General features: G+C 39.1%; 1 protein-coding gene across 1 annotated transcript; it reads left to right on the top strand.

Moving 5' to 3' along the window:
• The first annotated feature begins 2,884 nt into the window (after positions 1 to 2,884).
• On the top strand, positions 2,885 to 13,765 carry LOC127580473 (cytoskeleton-associated protein 4-like). Its single transcript, XM_052034000.1, has 2 exons — positions 2,885 to 3,902; positions 12,487 to 13,765. Exons 1-2 carry the CDS (start codon positions 3,609 to 3,611, stop codon positions 13,723 to 13,725), a joined length of 1,533 nt encoding a protein of 510 aa, XP_051889960.1. The 5' UTR covers positions 2,885 to 3,608; the 3' UTR covers positions 13,726 to 13,765.
• The last annotated feature ends 2,725 nt before the right edge of the window (positions 13,766 to 16,490 follow it).

Raw genomic sequence — 16,490 nt, 5'->3', positions numbered from 1 at the left:
ACAAAAAAGTATGCACTGCTCCAGGTCTGTCTCACCAAAGCTCTTGGAGGTTTGCGAAATTTTAGAATTTGTTCGCCACAAAGTTATTAATTCAATGCCAAGCGAGATTTTTGAACCACAAGGGTCTGGGGCATTATGGTTTGAGGCCACCCATCAGATAGTTGTGATTTATTGAATTCAGGAACATACTGGAGGGCCATATGATCTTCTGCAGGGACCACTGATCAAGGGACCATTAACAAACCTGTACTCACCCTTCTGGACCTGATGGAGGAATTGTTCTCTGAAACCCTCGTGTGGTTAAAGCATTTGATTCTCGCTGACTAAGAGGCTAATGTCTGGGGTCATACCGGAGTCAACAATGGACACTCCGACATGCAGATACTTGCTGGATTATCTTGATCTGAAAATCTTAATTTGACAATGTCTGTTCATGAGTGTACATACTACAGAAAATAATCATGAGGCCGCATGTATTTTTTCAGACACAAGAAATTGTGACTTGGAAGGTGCTAGTAGAATGCAATCAAATTACCTTTGTTGCACTTGGCCTTCAAAGCTTTGTTTGTCTGGAGATCAATGAGTTCCATTTGTAGAGATTCTGTTGCTTAATCAACACCACCAACAAACAGACTGTCAAAGAAGCGTATGTCAGCATCACGTTGGTGCAAGCCGTAGTGCTGCAGGTCTCATAACTCCAATGACTGAAGTGATGTCTATGTGGAGTTTTCAGTCTGTGATCCAACCCGACAGTCATCGCGTCTTTGGGATGTTTTCTCCCACATCCTAAAGATGCAATGCTTGTGTTGATTTGCAGCTGTAAATTGTCCTTAGTATGGATGCCTGGTGGGAGAATCAGTGGGGTGTTAATGGGCATGTGTGAGAGAATAGGTTACAGGGAAATAGTTGGGTGAATGCTCAGCTTGTACTTTATGGGCTGAATGGTCTCCTTTTTAAGGAAATAGGAAGTCTGCTCTTATAACAATGTGTTATTTTGCAACGCCGTGTCTCTTGAAAATTCCATTCCCAGAGCTTGCTTCTGTCTGAGAGTTGTACATGTTGGAAAATGACCGAGTTTGCCCTCCGCTTGCCGCTTACTAAACAGCTGCAGCTTTATCTCGAATCCTTTCACTTCGCTTCATAAATCGCAGAATACCATTCCGATGCCCAGTAATTTAACGCTGAGGTCGTTTAAATGCTATATTAGATCGGTTAGAAGAGCAAGCTTCCCCGGTCACTGACTATGTAAACGTTCTTTCTCACACCTGCCTTTTCCAATCCTGAATGTGTCGACTTTGGTGTGCAACTTCAGAAATCTGTTGAGTCCTCTGCCGCAACTGGTCCAGCACATCGCCGTGCAGTACATCAATTTCTTCCAAATTTGGAATCCTATGAGTTGAGTGCATGAAAAGGATGAAATTTACCGTTGACACAAGTTTCAGAACATCATGAAATCCAGCGCCTTTCCACAAAGCGCCTGTTGATGCATAATGTCGTGTAATCCAATTGGTTTTGTTTTGCCCATTGATTCCAGATGACTTAATTTTACCAATCATTCAGCATTTTCCCTATCATGTTGCTTGCTCCGTTAGTGATAACATACGCAGAGTTTCCCACTATAAATCTAGACGTTCAAGTATTTTGTAGACGTTTGTAAAAATGCCTGCCCCTTTCATACGATACAGACCTGCCAGTTTCTTGGTAATGTTGAACGATCGTCAATACCAAGAAATAATGCAAGCAACTGTGCCGTGTAACAATGTTTTACTCACATTCAAAGCAACAAAATAAAAAAAATACATGAAAACTTGCTATTGCATCAACGGTTCATCACCTGAACCTTCCATTCTTCTGGTAACTGCGAGCTGACGGAAACCACTTTCAAAAGTCTTTGTGGCCATATCTCCTCGATTACTTCTAACGTGCACTGTTTGATAAACTCTCCCCATGTAAAAGGCTTACTGCCCAGTGCTGTCAGCTGAGACATTCAGAAGCTGGCCTCAATAAAGGCAACATTTTCCTCTTATTTCCTCTGAAGAGGTTGCGCTGACCTGCTAAGAATTTCTTCAGCTCCTCAGTTTTTGTTTCCTTCCTGCAATCACTCGTTTATTCAGAGAACCTACCCCGGTGTTTTTTCTCGTTATGCCTATTGTATTCAGTGTGTTATTGGCATATCAAACAGATAATTTGATTATTTGAGGGACGCAAAAATATTCATCTGACCACTTTTCATACATTGGCGACATTTTGCGTCGATCCTCCGTTTCTTTGACACAAAGGCTGACTGATGTGATACTTGGAAAAGGGCTGAACAGAAATAGTGAAGTCTGAAATCGAATGGGAACCACAATAATGCTGTCTGTTCAATGGGCACATTCGCTACTTGCTTTTCATCGGCTGGCCTCAAAAGTTTGCGTGGTCGTTTTTCTTTTTTTAAAAAAAAAGTATCTGGGTGCCGGTCCGAACAAAGAATTGACCCACAGGCCATACTTTGGGGAGCATTGCTCCTATGTGTTCATATTGGTTCCGTGTGTTATCGTGTCCGAAGAGACAAAGAGGAAATGATAAAGCAGGGAAGAAGATAGGATCACATTGAATGGTGGGGCAGAACTGCTTCTAATTCTCATATTCTATAACTGTTATAACATACTGCCCGAGTTGTTGAAGTGGCGTCCTATAATGAGTACTCCAAAATATTTGTACTGGCTATACAGTGGTATAATAACCAAGGAGGAAGGAAACAAGAGAACCAATGCTCTTTAGCAACAGTACTTAACATTTCTGCAGATGTTTTCGCTTTCATAGATTTGCCAACAAATTACTGGTGCGTGTCTCCTGTGCTTCGCTCAGCCCCGGAGCCAGACTGCCACGTTGTATGGTTCGGGTAATGGCAGCGAAAAGGAATCCCAGCAATAATCGGGGCTGGTGGTCCCGAGGAGGCGAACAACACAAGGAAGTTTTATTGGTTCGTTTTCAGTCAATGGAGCGTAACCGACCGTATTGTGACCGTCCGTTTCCGCCGTTATTTCATCATTAGGACCGGTCGACGGTTAAACAAAAATCAGCTTCATACGTGCAGACCTGCGGGGAGTCGTCGCTCCCAGTTGTAAGGTGGCGGTTTAACTGTCAAATCGGAGTAAAATATTGCGCCTAAATGACACAGTGGAAATGTAAAAGTTGAAACGAATACCATTCAAATAATTAAAGGGGGCAACAGAAGGAAGGAAAGTACAGAATGGTTCAAATTCCAAGTTATCGAGAGTTTTGGACACTAAAACTGCGGGATATGGCGAGTGATCCAACTGAAGTGAGCTGCACACCCTAATGAGCTTGTTCTCCTCCCAGAGTACGTGGCAGCCACAATCCCCCACCTAAACAAATCACTGCAGCCTGTCAGCGATTCCAGAAAGCCCGAAGCACTGAAAGTATCAGATTTAAGCAGTTTCTAGGGCTGGATCTCTAGCCCAACTCTCCCATTAGTGCTCCTCCTCCTCCGCCTGTCCGGGAGTCTCCGAAAGTAGCATTGAGTGCAAGGCACTGTGTGCACACAGCTGACCGCAGCCACTGGTCCCACACCGCCTGACTCGGCTCTTTATTTGATCTGCAGCATGACTTCCACGAAGCAGAAAAATAAAAGTCATTCTGATCGCAGTTCATCCAATCTGCAAGATGACGTGGCAAAGAGGGGCTCGAAGGGAGGCAAGGGGGGGACAGAGTCTGCTTCGACTGTTGGGAAGGTGGTGAATGTTCTGCTCTTTTTAATCCTGGCTGCGGCGGCTGCAGTTTTCGGCTGGTATATCCACACCCTCTCGGAGCAGATCCACCATTTGCACCAAAGGAACGAAGAGACATCCCTTCAAAGCAACGAACTGGCGAAGAAGATGGAAACTGTTCTTCAACAGGTCAGAGTATAGTCTATCCCAAGTTCAGCTCTAGTCGGGCTTGAAAACATTCACTGTTGTTAAATCCTGTGGTTGAACTTTCTCACTTTAAATCATTTTTAGGAATGGTTTCCTTCCTTTTTATTCTTGAGGTGCTTTTACAAGTTTCAAGCACATTGGCCCTAAAGCCCAACGTGAACGGCACGCCTACTAAGGCAGTGGTTATGTAACATGACTCCACTATCCTCTGTTACCTTTGCATGAATGTCCATTAACAAATATCTCCAACCAATATCTTTATAACTGCGGTTCTGTGGGGATTATATGGGTGTAAATTCATACAGTTAGTATCCAGGCAGGAATGATACATTTTCTGAAACTGGCATTTTAACACGTCAAGAAAACAATTTAGAGTCTGTTGCTGTTATTGTAATCTGCAGCCTGGAGCCAGTGAGGTATTTCACGTGGATAGCCCTCTCAAAGAAGGTGAGCAGGTAAAAATGGAAAACTGTGCCCAGAAGATGTTTCATCTGAATCAAACGTTTGTTTAACTTTGGAATACCGTGTACAGTTTTGATCGCCACATTATAAAAAAATCATAGGAGAGGGTGCAGAGCCGATTTACGAAAAATAAATACTACGGTATACACGTTGGTCTCTTGAGAAAACGAAGACTGAGGGGAAACCTAACAGAGGTCTTTAACATTTTATGAAAGGTTTTGATTGGAGTGGACACAGAGAGAACGTTTCCACATATGGGGAAGAACATAACTGAAGATCATCATTATAATAACAAAGCTTTGTTGATTACTTTCATTTCCAATCGAGTGCACTGCATTCAGTGCTCACATTGTGGTCCCTTCCACAATGGAGAAACCAAACGAAGACTGGATGATTATTTTGTGGATTACCTGCATTCAGTCTGCAGGAGTGACCCTAAACTTGCCTGCCACTTTAATTCTCCATCCCACTCCCACTCTGACCTATTGGTCTGTGGCTTCCTGTACTGTTACAGTGAGGCCCAACACCAGCTTGAGGTACAGTACCTCAGCTTCCATTTGGGAATGTTGCAGTCTTCTGGGGTGAATTCTATGACATCAAATAGCTTGACTTATCTGTATCAGTTGTCCATCTGTTGGTATTGGCTCAGACCTGCTGGGCACGTCTTCCTGCTCTGTATTTCGCAGCTCCTACATTCTTTTTTCTTATGTTCTCACTCTCCAACTGCTCCCATTCATTCATTGACCAGATAACCTTGTCTACAGCTCATCCCCCTTGTCACCCTGGTCTTAACCTATCAGAGACACCCCCCTCCCTCACCCTTCTAGCAGCCTTACAAGCTTCTTTTGTCTCCTTCCTAGTTCTGATGAAGGGTTTTTGATCTGTTTTTCCTTTCCACAGAAATGGCTTGCCCTGCTGCGTATTTCCAGCATTTTCTGTTGTTATTAAAAATCATCACGATAAAGTTGTCACCACAAAGTCCAATAGGGAATTCAAAAAAAACTTTGAGTGAAGTGGTGAGAATGGGAACTTGCTATCACAGCAAGTGGCATGGGTAAAGAGTATAGGAAAACTTAAGGGGAGGCTGGACAAACAAATGAAGGAGAAGGAAATAGGGGGTTATTCTGATTGATTTAAGTGATGAAATAAAGAAGGAACCTGCGTGGACCGGTTGGACTGTTTTTGTGCCACATACCCTGTGTGAAAAAAGAAAATGAATATGAAAGCACAGAGGTAAAAATATCATCAAAATAGGCTCAGCAAGAAGACAAAGGTAAGAAAACTCTCCAGATAATATCTGAGATACTTCAATACCAAAGATCATTGAAATTACAGAAAATGGCCACTTGTCCATTCACTTGGTTTGGAACAAGATTATTCTGCAGTTGTCTACTCTAATTTCCATTCCTTAGCACTTTCAGTCTTGTATTTTGTTACACTAAATTTCTTTCTAAATGAACTTATAGTCTGTGCTTCAATGATCAGAAGTATTAAAGTATTGAATGAATCTGAGTTCATTCCTCCTTTGTACTAATTTGCTAAAAGGTGAGAAAAAGTCCAATTTATACTCTCAAAAGTTTTATAATTTTGAAAATTTCCATTTGATCTCTCCTTTTTCCTCTTTCAAAGAAAAAAATCCACAATTCATTGACTTCAGAACCATATCCTCTTATGCAACAATAAATATACAAAACTTACTGAAACAAATCATTGCTACAACAGGGGTAATCAGTGGTAGACTTAACTCAATACTGCCATCATGGCTACCAGTTCTCTCCAACATTCCTTAATACAGCATTGGACAGAATGAATGGATTGAATGTTGAATGTCCAACATTGAATGGATCTGCTCCTATTTCTTATGTTCTTTTGTGCTCTGAAAAAGCTATAAGATCTCAGACGACCTGCAAGTTCCTTTACACAGGACATCAAGCACAGTGCTGAGCCAAAGATGCCCACAAACATTTCTGGAATCATGCTGAGTCCCCTCTGCTGGCCCAAGAGGATGTCAGTGTTTGATGGAATGAAAACCGGATGGCTTACAACAGCCTAAGCAGGTACATCATTGAAGACCCCACACAGGAATTGCCTGTCTTCTGCTTGCTTTGCAGGCTATGAAATTTTCCTTAATCACTTACAAACAATTCACAGCAGGTGGGTCAAATGGAAAATGAAAGAATAACTCTCAAATGTATTAACGTATTCATTACATAACTGACTACTCTGTGCTTACACCAGAGACACTTCCCTATATTCACTATACCTATCAAATAATTTTTGCCAAACCCAACATTTTGTAACATTTTGTCAGTTCTTTCTATAATATTATTGACTTGTGCAACTTGTGCCACTGCCTTTGGGTTGCTGCACTGCTGGCTTACCAGAGGTTATTAGCAGGGGAGTCTGAGGATAAAAAAATAAAGATAGCTGCATTCAGATTAACACAGCACATGGCTCAGGCTTGCTCTGTATCATTATAATTAAAGTTACTGCATTTTCAAATGATGTACTCAAAAATAAATTAACGATCAATTCTTGGTATCAAAATTCTTGGTGTTTACTGAACCTTCACAAATGACATCCATATTTAAGAGAACCCAGAATCATGCAAAGTAATCTCATCTATGGCCATCTAATGTTTTGCTTTCCAAATGTAATTTAATTTATTTGCTCTTTTTCATCTCTGCACCATTGTAAAATCTTGAACCCTATCTCCTTATCACCTTATCTCCCAGCAAACCTCATTCTAGGGATGGCTGTTTGTGCATCACAAGGTCTCAATTTGCTTTCAGTTTTTGAAGAATATTACTATATAAGGATCATCTCCCTTCTCTCCTACTTTCTTCAGTTTGCACAACTTCACATAGTTCTGCACTAAACTGCATTTGTGCACTCTGCTGGCTTGTCTCCATGTCCAGTAATTTCTGCATTATTCCTCATTATATACTATGTCCTTAATTTGAAATAAAAATAGAGAATGTTGGCTGGAAGTACTCAACAATTCAGACAACATCTGTGGAGAGGGAAACATAAATAATGTTTCAGGTCACTGACTTGGCGTAAGAACTCATTTCATCAGTTCTGATGAAAGGTCATCAATCAACCTGAAATTTTAACTCTGTTTCTCTCTCCAGATCTGCTGAATTTTATCAACAATCTTTAATTTAGTTTTATTTTTTTCTCACAAATTAAATGTCAATAGAAAGAAATTATCTCCTTACCTCTACTTTTCCATTATCATCTTTGTAATCAGACAGATTCCCTATTTATCAGCATCTGCCTTTGATTTTTTTCTGAGGGTAATTACTGAAAATCCATATTTATGAGATTCACAATATCTCCCTTGTCTACACATATTGACTTCCTTGAATTAATTTAAATTAAGCATTCTTTCAAGTGTACCCCATTACCCATGTCCCTACAAGTTTATTTTTAACTTCATCTTGTACAACTTAATCTTGTGATTAAAGTTGTAAACCTTCATACTTAAATTAGGATCCTTATTTAATAGGAGTATAAATTGGAGAATTTGGCATGGTGATCTGTGCTTCCAATTCTCTAATTAATTTTACTCATCAATATACCATCACTGCCATAAATCTACTAATTCCTCAACAGATGCTGCTATTTTGTGACGCTTCTCAGCCCATGAGCATAATTTCCACTTCAAAATGTTTCATACATTGTCGTCTCTTGCAATCTCAGTATTCTGTGCTGCAGACCATCCATCTCATGACCTACTTACTTTAAGTCTTATTGACGGCATTATTATCTGTTTTATATTCTTTCAGGTTAGGAGTGACTCAGTTGATGCTACTCTAATGCTTCAGGTCATGGTTTCAAGCCTCATTGTGGACATAATTTTGGCAAGTACTGTAACGTGGTTCTGAATGAATCTTCTCCTTAGCCTGCCACTCAGGATTGAGGATGACTTGCTTCCATCCGGTTTTGTGGGTGTTAAGGTGGCCGATGAGGCCAGTGTGGGAACCACAGACTTTGACAGATGGAGTAGGTAGATGGGCAGTTTGTGAAGTGGTGCGTTCCTACCATCACTTACCAGAGCTGTGTGCTACCGATGCATGGACCTGAAGTTCCCAATGAATATTACTACTGCATTTTGAGTGGTCGTCAGCCAGAGATTCTCAAGAGTCGCTGGGGATGTTGTATTTCTTCAGGAGGTTTTGAACACAACTTTGTATATTTTCCTCTCTCTGCCTGGTTATCTATTCCCATGACTGAACTCGTCATTGGGTGTCTGTTGTGGGAGTCTGGTGTCAGGGAAATGAATGACATGGCTTATCCAACTTAACCAACTAAGTATAACAGGGGCCTTAATATTGGTGATTTGACCTGGGAGGGGACATATATCCTTCCAGTAAATTTAGAAGATTTTATAGAGACACCATTAGTGGACCTTTCCCAGTGCCCTGAGGTACAGGCAGTGCAAGCTTCAGAAACACATAGATGGATAAGAATCACTGTTGCCCAGTAGACCATGAGTGCCTGATCTGATGTCTTGATCTTCAGATATTCTTTTTCTGAATTGGCCAACGGCTACTGCATTGAAGATACTATTACTCAGTCGGGATACAGGGCAAACATTTTGGACCTTTGCACCTGTTCGATCATTTGGATCATGATTGATCTGTTCTCCACCTTTGTTACTTATGTTTTCCATATCCTGTAATGCCTTTGGAGGGGTAATATTCATCAGTCTGAGATTCAAAATGACCGAGCATCAACTGCAGTTTGAGGAAGAGAAAACTTCAGGCATTTATTATATGCAAGTCCCCTCTTCAACAATTAATCTCTGAATTTTAAGCTGTTTTCCAAATCTAGATTCTACGACCAGTGGATATAATTCCTCTATTTATTTACCAGGTTAGTTACCTTAACAATCTTAAGAGTTTCAGTTATAAGCTTCCAATTTTCTGGCAATACAACCCCAATTTGTGTTATGTCTCTCATATAAAAAAATTACTTTTAGGTATAGAGAAGGAACAAGTTATAATGTTTTCATTTTCATATATTTCCTCTGTAATGGTTCGTACATTGTCCTTTTATTTCCACAGATATATTGTCACCTTCATCCAATTCTATTCCATCCTTCCAAGCTGCAAGGAATCATGCTCCTTTATTAATAACCGCTCACCTGTCCTCTTTCTCAGGTCTGATGAAAAGTCTTGGAGCTGAAAGGGTAAACACTGTTTCTCTTTCCTCAGATGCTTCCTGAACTGCTGAATGTTTCTATCACTTTCTGCCTTTATTTCACCTGTCCCAACAATCCAGATTCTTTCAGAGCAGAATTCATGCCTCTGACATGGATCACTGAAGATGTTAATGCCATTATGCACTCTGCGAATACCAGCATGGTCTTTCTGCATGATATTGTGTAATTTGTTTGAGTGTAGTGGCAGACCATCTGAGCTGCAGTGTACTGTGTGTAACCTGAGTCTTCTTTAATTAATGATGAAGCCATTTCAGACCTTTCATTTCACCGGTGGCTGTGATACCCTTCCCCCAAGAGTATCATAATTAATCACATATTTCACTTATGCTCTTGTCATACAACAGTCGCTTATTTTACTGAAACTTTATCAGTGTCCCCCTTCAGGTATCAGGGCCATGTTTCTTTCAATAGTCATATTCTCTGGCAGACTTATTTGTGAATGCAAAATCTGAAGAAGATTTTGGTAAAATGTTCAAAAAATATTTAAACATATTCACAGATTCGTCAAGGTAGTTGCGACATAAATGCACACCACTGAAATAACTAACGACCCATTCATGGAAAGCAAGAAGAGATGTGAGTACAGCTTAACACCGCATTAGGTACATAAATTAATCAATAACTTTAGGGCAGTCAGGTCTGGTAGTGTTGGATTATTAATGGTAGGATTTACAATCAAAATAGTTGAGGAAATAAGTGAAGAATATCCATTAGAATCCAGGAATTTGGGTACACAGGAATCTGACAATTTCCCTTTTACATAGAATTAGCAAGAGCAAACCTGTGTATAAAATGCTAAGTCATTAATATACAGACTAAAAACTGCACCAGATATGTGCATATTTTAGCCTCTAATTGAGTTAGAATTTTACAAATTGACATTAACTGGTGGGTCATCGAGCATTTTCTGAATGATAGAGGAGTAGCTAAAAGCCAAGCTTAACACGATTTCAGTTTGTTATTGCCACAGCAGATTGAAAGTAGCACAGACGTGTTAAATGCTTTGGGATGTTTTATCAGTGTTGAAGGCACCACATAAATATTGATACTGTCAGCTCACTTCCACTGATAACTGTTAACATTTTTAAAGGGAGGCTGCACAGTTGGTGCCAGCACACCTGTACCGTGAGGTGACACAAGCTTTAAAGCATATGTCAGCAAAGAAAGAAACATAATAATGAAGCATTTGTTTCACATTTCTGTTGTTTGAGCCATTTTATTTATTTGATGTCGGTAGACCTCAATATTTTTTTTATGAACAGAGGTATCCAAAAGAATTAATAGTCAAAGTAATATCCATCTTCAATTATTTGAAACCTATGTCGCTTTGACTCAGTGGGTAGCACTCACATACCAGAGTTGGAAGGCAGTGAGTTTGAAAGCTCTGCCAAGATGTAAGTAGATAACATAGGCTTATAAACTAATTGAGCATGGAGGAAATGGGACATTTCCAGGGATGTTCTTCGGTGAATTGTGCAAAACAAGGCCCTACTTGCCTATTCAGGTGGGTACAAATTATCACATACCTCTGTTGAAAGTATCACAGCCAAGTGTCCCTCAACAAAATACTGAAAGACATTGACTCTTTGTTTTGCTTTTCATTTTGTCAGGCTTTTTTGTGCAACTATTTTACATCTTTGTCCACAGAGATTCAAAAAAAAGTCCATTTAATAAATATGTTTTTTACCTTTGAATGTAAAAGTCAATTAGTAACCATTTTAATGATACATTTTTGATTAAAAAAAAGTTTTGAAAATCATAAACCTGCCTCATCTTCCTTGGTGGTAGAGGTCATAGGTTTGGGAAGTGCTTTCAGAGCAGACTAGGTCGAGAACTGCAGTGCATTTTTCAGATGGGATAGACTGCAGCCACAGTGCAATGTTGCTTAATCATAAGTGGTGTTGAATTTCCTGTTTGAGCTACATTCATCCAGTCAAGTGAAACATATTCCATCATGCTTCTGCCTTGGGCCTTCTACTTGTTGAAAAGGCTCTTAGGTGACAGGAGGTGAGTATACTAGCCACTGGCTTGCCAGCATCTTACCTATTTATGTAATTGGTCCAGTGTGTTTGTGGTCATTGATGGTGGGAAATTGAGCAATAATTATGCCTTTAAATGTTATGGATGGGTGAGCAGACTCTTTGGGAGATATTCCTTGCCTGCCACTTTTGTGATGCGGATGCAGCTTGCCACTTATCAACCCATGCCTGAATGTTGCCTCGGTCTTGCTCCTTGATGACCTGGACTGCTTCATTTTCTGTACAGCAATCAGACTTACCCATTGTCACCCTTCTTCCTTCACTAAGAAACAAATTGACTACCAAATACACAGCTCATAAATTCTGTTTCTCCTCATTGCCTGTGTTTGAATTTTGATGACCCTTAAGATGATGCAGTTCTTATTTCAAGATTTTAAAGTAAATGCTATAAGGAACTGTTGTTTTTTTTTATCTCTTACACATATTACAGCAGGTAAGATTTAGGCAAGAATTTAAATAATGTTTTATGATGGCAATTATTCTTGGTCTATATTATTCTTTAATACGTATTTTCTGATCTGCAAATTTGACAAACTAAACATGGAGTATTTCTTTTCTCTGTGTATGTTTCTTTGAAGTTGGTGAGTACATTGGTTAAAACATCATCCATAAACAACTCAGAGGACATTGAATGTGTATTGCTGAATTAATATTTGTTATTTTTTGGCTATCTGTTTTTCAGATGTAATGCGTGAAAAAATGTCAATCTGTAAATTACACTAAAGGTTTAGCATTTAGTGACATTTATGCAGTTTGAAGGGATAAAATTACTTGCACTCTCTATCCTGCTATCTCCCCATTCACCAGTGTCTGTGTAACGTTTGATCTATCTCAGGTGGAATCTACAAATGTCATGATTAACAAACTGGAATCAGTGTTGCATGGCAATCAGCAGGAGCTGCAAAAAACTAACAATGCAGTCATAAAGGGTGAAAGCAAGACAAATCAAATTGGTGAAACTCTTCAAAAACTGCAGAATGAAATACTGCGAGATCTCTCTGATGGCATCCAAGATGTTCGAGATGCAAGGGAAAGAGATTTTACTTCTCTTGAAAAAACAGTAGAAGAAAGATTAACAGAATTAACCAAATCAATCCATGATAACATTGCTGTTTTTACAGAACTTCAGAGGAAAAGTCAGAATGATATTGATGAGATTAAATCAAAGATTAATTCATTAGAAGTGGCTGTTGAAACAAAGAGTCAAGAAACTACATCTTTAGTCAGTAAATATGATCAGTTGAAAAGTACATTGCATTCACAACAGTCTGCATATGATACACTGAAAGAGTCGGTCTCCAAAACTGAAAAAATTCTCAATGGTATATCTGAAGAGATTCACCAAAGTAGGCAGGATTTACAGGAAACAAAGAACAACTTGAATGAGCAAATAAAAACCATGATTTCAGAAGCAAGTGATGTTTCCGAGAATGTAGAAAAGAACAATGAAAAATTTGAATCCCGGTTAATCACCACAGAGGAAAACATTATGGCTTTGAATACGGCTGCAACACACTTGTCTGAAAAAATAGAGTTCTACAATTTTGATTCAATACAGGGAACAATGAAAAGTGTTGTTGAATCTCATGAGTCACTCAGCAATGACATCCAAACACTGAAAGCAAACCTAGAACATTTGCAAAGTCTGGAAACTGATAAAGCACTTAACAATCTTCAAAGTGAAATGCAAGCTCTTGAATCACGTCAGCAACAACAGACTGAGGAGATTCATGCTGAACACAATGAGAGGCTGAAGCAGTTGGAAAAAAATGTGGATGAAATTGATGAAGAAACTAAGAAAGTTGCAGCTGTGTTGAATTCAATGGAAGAGACTATACAATCTGGGTTCCGTGAGAAATTATCATCATTGGAAACATCCATGGATGAACTGAGGTCTTCAATCAATGAAGCCAAGAGTGACCTGGAGGTTTTAGGGACATCTGTGGAGAGCCTGCTTTCAGAATCTGAAAAGACTAATGCTGCCAAGGATGAACTGTCATCCCTAAAGCTGACACTGGATGAATTGCAATCTGATGTTGATAAGCTATCAGTGTCATTAAACAGCTTACAATAAGCTACCAGAAAAACAACTTTAATAAAACTCAGCTTTTGAGAAAATGGAAAATAAAGAGATTGTGTTGGAATGTTTTTATAATGAAACATAAACAAACATAATGTATTGCAACATTTTGCAGTTAAAAATAATAGTTTTGAAAATAACTTCAGTTAATACAATTCTCCACTGAAAACCAGTAAAATCAACCTTTGTAGAGTAATGGATATTCATCCAAAGTAAAACATTTGTCCTTTATTTCCTTTACTGTAAAAAATTAAGGATTACAGATGCAGATTCTGTGCATGTATAGTAAATACAAACTCTCTGAACTTGAAATATCACTCAGCACAAATTAAACTATTGAGTCACCATTAAACCTTTGAATGTGCTGATCAAAATATTACCTGAATTGTGCTGCATAGTGTGTTGGCTTAAGAAACTTATTGCACATCTACTGTGACCCTTGTCACTGAGTCAAAAGGCTGCAAATCATACCTGTAATCTGAACACATAATCGAGGATGACACCATCATTCAAGAGTGCTGCACTGCTGGAAGTGTAATTTCTCAATAGAGGCTTTAAGGTTCTACCTATCCTTCCAGGGAGAGGTAAAATATCCTGCACCTTTCAAAGAAATGGAGGTGAGCGCGTCCCAGTGACGTGTCAATTATTCCTCAACCAACATCACTGAAAACAGATTATCTGTTCATTATCACATTGCTATTGTCAGACCTTGCGACACATTGTCCACCTATTGTTGACACGATAACTTAGTTCAAAATTATTTCTTTGGTTCTGAACCTCTGGGTTGTCCAGAGAACCCGCCTGAAACGTGCAAATTATAGTAATTAGAACCTGAAGGCAAAATTTAGGCGGAAATAGACAAATCATAAGCCAAGCATACTCTGCTGGATGTACCAGGATAGATAGCAATAATTGGAGAATGCTCAAGCAAATATCCAGGGAATTCTCAGCTTTTATTTTAGTTGGCTCAGGAGAAGCAGTGTACCTGCTGTTTATCCCTTTGAAATCCTCCTGGGGATTGCTGCACCTTCACTAGCAGCATCGCCCTCTCCACCTTGAACTGCAGGCTGGTTCAGCAGAGCAACTCACCGACCTTGTGACTGGGGCTTGTCATTGCTGATAGAACTTAAATGAGGCTGCAAAGCAAATTTGGTTCAGATGCTTTTATGACCATTTTAGACACCACTTGTATTTCTCCCCTTTGTGTAATATTAACATGGGAATGCACGATGCACCCTTTGCTCATTAGATAAAGGTGTGAACAGACTTAAGTGCTGGCTCTCAATAAATTATAAAACTAAGTCTATCACAGGAAAAGGTGGCACCGATCTCCCTGGAAGTAATTGAGTGTAGGCAGGTAATAATCCCATTGAGGATTCTGGTAACTATACGGGGTAGATTGACTCAATGTGGATATTTCTATAGTTTAACCTCTGGTCCAGCAGTTAGATATGACAAAGGAGTTGAACCACAGGTGGCACAAAGCTCACTATCATAGTGATTGTTCTATTTTCCTCTTCACTTCCCCCCTCAAATTGTTTTGGTTCTTACTTGAAGGATTGAGCTGGATGAATACTCCATCTCCTTCTCATCCAGGGAGCCCTGGCTTTAGTTCCCCTCCCTTTACCTCTTGTGGAAAAGTACCAACCGTGTACTGAAACCTTTCCTAAAGATCACACTCTCTTTAATTACAGCTTTTCTCGTCAATCTTTGATTCCATTTTACTTTGATGAGGTTTCATCTCATCCCATTGAAGTTTGTTCTCTTCCACTTTGGAAGTTCAATTTAATTTGTTCCTTATCCTTCTACATTATTAATCTAAATCTTATGATAGGATAATCACTCTCACCCACCAACATTTGGTCCATCTTTTTCACAAGCACCTGATCTAGCAATGCCTCCTTGCTTAGTTAGGCCAAGAACATACTGGTCAAGGAAATTCAGAACACAGTTCCAAAATTCTTTCTCCTCTGATATCTATTCTAATATTTTGTCCCAATCAATATTTGGATAATTAAAGTCTTCAAACTCATCAATATTGTAGACTTCGATAATTTGCTTGTGAATTAACATCTCTAGCTCACTCTCATTATAGAATATCGAGGAGCAGTTTGGTTTTCAGCTCTAACATAATGGAATCTGCCATTCTCTCCTGAAGAATCTACTTTCTTTCCAACACTACAGTGCCTTCTTTAACCAGAAGTCGGCCCACCCCTCTTTTTCCCTTCCCTATCTTTTCTAAATACCTTGTATCTATGAATATTAAGTGTCCAGCCCTCATCAATTTTAAGCCCTATTTTTGTTATTACTAGTACATTATTTTCCCATTATGGTTTTGTTCCACAACATGTACATATATAATCTAATATGAATATTGAGATTACATGTCCAAATAAGTATGGTGCCTGCTATTAATTTTGATGTTCTAAGCAGAAATGTAATTAACCACATGGCCAATAAATATATTGGACAACACTGTCCTAAAAGATATGTGTGCAATGTATAGAAATGCTGAAATCAAAATGAAAAATAGATTGCTAACATAGGTGTTATCTCCTTCATAGTTGGATAAATGAATCCTTGGACATGTAATTTCAATATTCATATTAGATTATATATGTACATATTGTGGAACAAAACCATAATGGAAAAATAATGGAAATATTGTCCTTTCTTTATATTTGTCACCCTTCCCCACATGTCTGTTAGAGGCTTCCAAAACCATCTTCAAGAGTGGTAGGTTCCACAGGTATATGTAA

Source organism: Pristis pectinata, chromosome 19 (genome assembly GCF_009764475.1).
Source record: "Pristis pectinata isolate sPriPec2 chromosome 19, sPriPec2.1.pri, whole genome shotgun sequence".
NCBI classification, from domain to species: Eukaryota; Metazoa; Chordata; class Chondrichthyes; order Rhinopristiformes; family Pristidae; genus Pristis; species Pristis pectinata.
This window is presented reverse-complemented; position numbering and strand designations above follow the sequence as displayed.